Below are 6,338 nucleotides of genomic sequence, written 5' to 3'. Positions count from 1 at the left end.
GTGATTGGCTGCTTGGAAATTAAGTGTTAACGAGCAGTTGGACAGGTGTACCTAATAAAGTGGCCGGTGAGTGTATATTTACCCTTTAAGAATAGAAAACCTCTAAATAAATATAAAACTCCACAAAGTGCAGGTAGCTACTTAGCTGTTAGTAAGCTAATGTTAGCTATGTATTAGCAAGCTAAGGCACTTACAAACATAGTATTTTAGCTTTCTGATTTATCCACATTCCATTATAACACAATCTGCCTATGTACCAAATGCAGCTTTAGTTTAACTTACTACACAAGACACCTTAATGGCAGCCATGCTCCACCTTCAACCTTTATCCATCTCACCATCATTAGTCTGGTAGCCTTTTTCACTCAGTGACTATATTATAATACTTACTTACTTCACCACTCAGCTATGTGGCAGTATTAGGGGCTGGTACGCAGGGTTCAACATGGTTGAAAAATGGTTAGTGAATGTAAAAATTGTAATTGGCTGGAGTGTATATTATCATTATCTGATTGTCTTTTTGCAGTAAAGCCATCCAAGCCACGGTGCTGGATGGAGGGCAAACTGTTGGAGGGTGGTGATGTTAAGATGAGCTGCAAGTCTGCTGATGGCTCTGATCCCATACACTACAAATGGGAGAGGCTATTGGACAAGGGCAAGTATGCTGGCAAGCTGCCTCCACTGGCCCTGATAGGTAAGTCTACTCACCCACTGCCAGTCATTTACAGTAAGAGTTTTACTTTGATGCCAATACAAAGTTTAATTTTTAAAGTTTTGATTTTTAAATTAACCCAAACATGATCCTAAAGCAATACATAAAATGAAAGACACTAAGCAATGTGTCAGCGCACAGCTTATATAAGCGTCTCTATAAGCAAAATACTCATTCTGTTTAATAAAATTTTCTTTTATCTTAATGAAAGATTTTGGAAACTCAGACTTTTGGATTGAAACATTTTAGAGAATCAATCTGAGCTGCAGCTGAACTCATGGCACTCCAGACTGCATCAGTTAAACAGAATTTAAGTGGTGGTCTCTGAAAACATTTCAGCTCATGGCTGTTCTCGGTCATTTTACTTGAACTAATTTAACTAATCTCGGTCGTATGTTGTAAACTTGAGTGACTGAGTCTACAAGTTTAAACACCCTACAAACATGATGGCTGTTTGTGAATGTTTCTTTCCTACCTCATCAAAGCTAAAGGATTGCATCACTGATTTTCAGACCTCAAAGAGAAGGACATGATGATCCTGGATTTCCCCCCTAGGCTAAACTGGATTGTGTCCATAATGATAAAACTCTAACACGGACCGGCTCTGTCCACACAGAAACTCCAGTGCCTGGGACAGCCAATTTAAGGCCCAGTGGTTTCTCCAGGCTGCAAAGCCTGATCCATTAGCAACCTCCACACTCTTTCTTGGCCCAGCAAAGTCACGGCCTCTCATGGAGTGAAGACTCCACTCCGGATCAGGAGACCTGGTCAGTGGGCCAGAAAGGCAAAGGGGTTACCCTGTCTCCTTCTCCTCCATCTAAACAACCTCAAATGCCAATCAGGTGTGAAATCTTTAGCCTGCGGGAATTTCCTCCTTTGGGTCCCACTCTTCACCATCCACCATGCCTCCAACCAGCTGTGGCAGTCGGCTAACCAAGAGCCAGAATTCCCTCGTTTTGCAGTGTACATCCGTCAACAAGAGCAGCAAAGTCAACTTTTTACATGGCTTTGATCTGGAACTCCGGATCTGATCCAGTTATATTTTGAAAGCTAGTAAATTCTACTAAGTCCAAAAACTAGGGTTGGGCAAGTTAACGCGTTATTATCGCGTTAACTAATTAATTCATTAACTCAGACAATTTTTTTATCGCGCGTTTGCGCAGTTTTTATTATTGTAAAAGTTTGTTGCTCACATGCTTTGTAAATACTGCAAAGTCCAATTTTCTTATCACCGGAGTACTTCCAGTCTGAAATATCACCTCGACAGTTGATACCAGCAAATCCTTCAACAAAACACACAGTGGCGCGAGGCTTTGACAGGCTACGTTAGATGCAGCGTGTGGGTAAGTTTAGATAAACAAAGGCAAGAGACGCTAACAGATGCCATAGCGACGTGGATAGCTACTGACTGCAGGCCCAGTAGGGTGGTGGAGGACATCGGTCTGAGACTCGCAACAACAACGGCAGGTATGAGATTCCCTCAAGACGCAAGAAGAATCCAAGAGTTGTATTAAAAGGAGAGGACTGCAAAACATGCACCCGCTGTTTCTCTTACTAGGGACTATACTGGACTCACTGGGTAACCATAATTATCCTGGAGTTACAGTGCATTATACTGATGAAAAGTGGGCGCTGCATTCACATGCTCTGACTGACATTAGGCTGAGACATGCGCGGGACACTTTATTGAAGTTGCACAGCAGTGGAATGTGTCAAATAAAGTCACCGCAGTTAGAACAGATAGTACGAATAGATACGGAATCTGATTTCTGCTGGGAGCCTTCTGGCTTTTGATCATGTCCCCTGCTTTGCGCACGGTCTCCAGCGTTCTGTCACAGTGTCTAAACCCAGTCCAGTAAGTGCTGCAGAGTTAGAGTAACAACAGAAGAATGCGTACATAAGAAGGAGTCACTTATGCAACATGTTCCAACCAGATGGAATTCAACTCTGGACATGATAAATACCTAGTTTAAGTTGAGATGTACACAATTTTTTTTATTTAACTGCTACTTTACAAACAAAATGCTGGTAAGTTTTTGCAGAACAAATGTTACGGCACTTTTGTTCATATGGCATAACATTTAAAAAAAAATTGCACTATATACACTACCTTTGAATTCATTATTTCATTATGCAATTAATCACGATTAAACATTTTAATTGCTGCCCAGCTCTACCAAAAACAAAAAATTCTCTACCCACTCACAGTTTCTTCCGGGCAGAGTAATTTCGCTTTTAATTAGCATTTCGCTGCAACTGGCCACCTCTTTGAGGAAGTATGCTCAGAGTTTTCAAACCAAATTACACAAAACAAGCCAGAATCTTCGGACTTTAACTCTTACGGGTGCTCTCACAGCAATCAATGCCAGGAAAGCTACAGGTGGAGATAAATTAGATCCATTCCTTCTTAAATTATCAGCTTCTTTAATCACAAACTGCCTAACTCATATTTTTAACCAGAGTATAAATACTCGTATAACCCCCAAAATGTTGAATGCTGCACCTTATGCCACTTCACCAAAGTGGAGATAAGTCGGTCATGAATATCTATCCTAACCTCTACCATGGCTATCTCACTGGGCGTTGGAAAGGCATTTGACAGGGTGGAGTGGCATTATCTGCTCTCCACCCTGGAATGTTTTGGCTAATGTCATAAATTGAGGATGTATGCAGACGATATCCCCCAACCATATTGAAGGATCTTATCAAAACAAATTTTCCATTCTCCATTGTATCTCTTTATGTGTGGCAAGGCAAACATCTTTAAAATAACTTTTGCTCCTAAATTCAACTACTTGCTACAGGCTCTCCCATTTGGAATGTCTTTGCGCTATTGGAAACAGTTTGATCAACTTTGTAATAGATTTTTATGGAATAACAAACACTTCAGGATGGACCTGGGAAAGCTGCATAGACCAGTGGACAGAGGAGGATTAGGTGAGCCTAATTTGCTCTTTTACCATTATTTCTTTACCTTTGGAGAGAGCCCTCCGTGGTTCCACCTCAAAAGCATGGTGTACTCCCCTCTCATACCAGCTATGGATGTGAGAGGGGAGTACACCATGCTTTCGAGGTGGAACCACATCACAGCTAAATTAACCTAACAGAATAAGTTACATCCCATTTTGTCCCACATTTAGTAGGTGGGGAAGAAAGTAGCTAAGATCTTCAAATCTGATCCGTATCTGCACCCGTCTGCCGGGATCCGGCAAAATCCCAAGCTCTGTATAAATAAATCATACCTCCCTTTGGAAGCTCTGGTGGCAAAAAGGGATTAGGGTGCTTGGAGACTTGTACAATGATGGGATATCGCTTGAGGCACTTAGACAGGAATTTAACTTACCACATTATAAACAATGGAAGTATTTTCAGATAAGACACTTCCTGGTGCACGTCTTTGGCCCCCCTTCATTAGTCACACCGAGCAGTGACAAGCTAGAGAAGGTCCTAACAATTTCTTGGCGCGGCCATGAAGCCTCTGCTTACTACACTATGATCCTTACGGCCTCGGACTCAAATATATTGTCCCTTAAAATGACATGGGAAACAGACCTAAAGGTGTCATTCACGGAGACTGATTGGGGCAGAATTCTTACAAATTGGAGAAGAATGTCAAGGGAACTGCGAACGCAACTTTCCAATTCAAAATACTGAATAGAATATATTGGCCACCATCCAGGCTGCATAGGGTTGGTTTGGTTGATAACTTGGAATGCTGGAGGTGGTAAAATGGTACCCTAGTAAACATGCTCTGGAGTTGCCTAAAAATTCAGGCGTTAGAGAAAATGGTCGACCAGAATATTCTGTTCCCCCCTTGTCTGTTTACCTTGGGGGACCCCTCTGCATTAAGTGACCTCTCCACTCTAACGAAGGCCTCCTCTGCGCCAGCACTAGATTTGTGGCACGCCGCTCTGGGCCAGATGGCTGCCCTTGAACAACTGTCCTATAGGTTGCTTGATAAAGTGGAGGAGTACAACTTTATGACACAAGTATCATCTGCACACTTTGGGCATAAAGATAGCCTTTAACTAGGAAACATGTCTGAAGGATACATTTTGATAGAATACTGTACCTATATACCTGTGTATAGGCAAGGTTGTAAACTCAAGGGCTCTGTACATTACTGTCTCTTTTCTTATTTTTTTTTATTTATAATTTTCTAAAATGTTTCTATAGCTTTGTTTTTTTTCAATGTCGCGCTTTGTCTTCCTTTCATTCTATTTTGTTGTATGTGTACTGCTTAATTTTTCTGATGTGTGTGTGTGTGTGTGTGTGTGTGTGTGTGTGTGTTAAAATGTTCTGTAAAACCAACACATTTTTAAACATAAAAAATCATAAAATAAACTTTTTTTTATTTAATTTTTTTTATTCTTAATTAATTTGAATGGAAAAAAGTCTAAAAATGTATTCCATTTTTCTGCCTTGATATTTATTTGTTTGTATTTCTGTTTGATATTTCACTTTGTGTCTCACTTGCAAATGAGATCTTGATCTCACTGTGATTTCCTGATTAAATAAAGTATATATTTCAACTCTTTGACTTTATTGCTTTTTCGCTGCACTTTGGCAGTCTGCTGTCATGAACTAGACAGAATTTCTGTCTTCTGCTATTCTTTCTGTTCACAACTTGTAATTTCTGTGGGTGCATTATGAGTTCCTGCATGGTCACTTCTGTAGACGTTCCAAGTAAATTTCAAACAAAACAGAGCAAGCAAGCCCCTCCCCCCATGTTTGCGTCATTGTCACTCCCCGATGTGAGCCAAGTGCAGATGTGAGTTGCCCATCCATCTTGTCGGTGATTGGCTTAAGTGTTTTGTTGATTTTTGGTGCCTAACCTGTGTCTCTAGGGTTTGTTTGACGTTTACAACCCCTTTGTTGTCTCCCAAGACCGGGAGTCTTCAGGGGGCAGGCAGCTAGCGGATCAAGGAGAGATGCCTCCAATTTGAGACAAAAATAAAATATATCTGAAACCATGCAGGAACTCATAGTGCACCTTTAACTCAACAGTACAAGTATGTAATGTCTTTAAACAACAAAATGAGACAAGAATCCACTCCTATGTTCAGTAATCTCTGTGTCGGTACTAATAGATTTGAAAAACCCAGAGATTGTGACGTTAAGGAACTTGACCAAGGACAGCACTGGTGTCTACAAATGCTCAGCCAGCAACGATGTGGGAGAGCAGAGCTGCACCGTGGAGGTCAAGATACACTGTGAGTGGAAAACCCTTGATGAACAAAATGTGTGACTTTTGATTCAGAAGTGAGGGCTGCTTGCACACACATTTTTCTTACAGCAGTGTAATGTTGTAATCATGGTAGGACTTCCTCCCCTCTGTTCTACATATAATATTTTTAACATTTAAAGGGTAACCACCGTTTTTTCAACCTGGACCTTATTTTCCTTTTTTTGTGTCTAAGTGACTGATGGGATCGACAATCTTTGACATTGTTCCAGAATTGTATATGTTGTTTTTTAACTGACAGACTCAGATTAATATTCTAAGTGTGTGACAACATTATGGAAAGGATCCCTACATTGTATAAAGCCAACATACACTCACCGGCCACTTTATTAGGTACACCTGTCCAACTGCTCGTTAACACTTAATTTCTAAGCAGCCAAT

The 6,338-nt window shown here is 40.8% G+C and overlaps 1 protein-coding gene and 1 long non-coding RNA gene across 2 annotated transcripts in view; one reads left to right on the top strand and one right to left on the bottom strand.

Moving 5' to 3' along the window:
* LOC117955669 (CXADR-like membrane protein) overlaps window positions 1–6,338 on the top strand; it is a 69,895-nt gene that overhangs the window by 59,794 nt on the left and 3,763 nt on the right. The window contains exons 4-5 of the mRNA XM_034890297.1: window positions 527–694; window positions 5,803–5,925. Of these exons, the coding sequence (XP_034746188.1) occupies window positions 527–694; window positions 5,803–5,925 (291 nt within the window). The remainder of the gene's footprint in view (window positions 1–526; window positions 695–5,802; window positions 5,926–6,338) is intronic.
* LOC117955670 overlaps window positions 1–6,338 on the bottom strand; it is an 11,484-nt gene that overhangs the window by 2,640 nt on the left and 2,506 nt on the right. The gene's annotated exons all lie outside the window — the stretch shown is intronic.

This window comes from Etheostoma cragini, chromosome 13, assembly GCF_013103735.1.
Source record: "Etheostoma cragini isolate CJK2018 chromosome 13, CSU_Ecrag_1.0, whole genome shotgun sequence".
NCBI classification, from domain to species: Eukaryota; Metazoa; Chordata; class Actinopteri; order Perciformes; family Percidae; genus Etheostoma; species Etheostoma cragini.
This window is presented reverse-complemented; position numbering and strand designations above follow the sequence as displayed.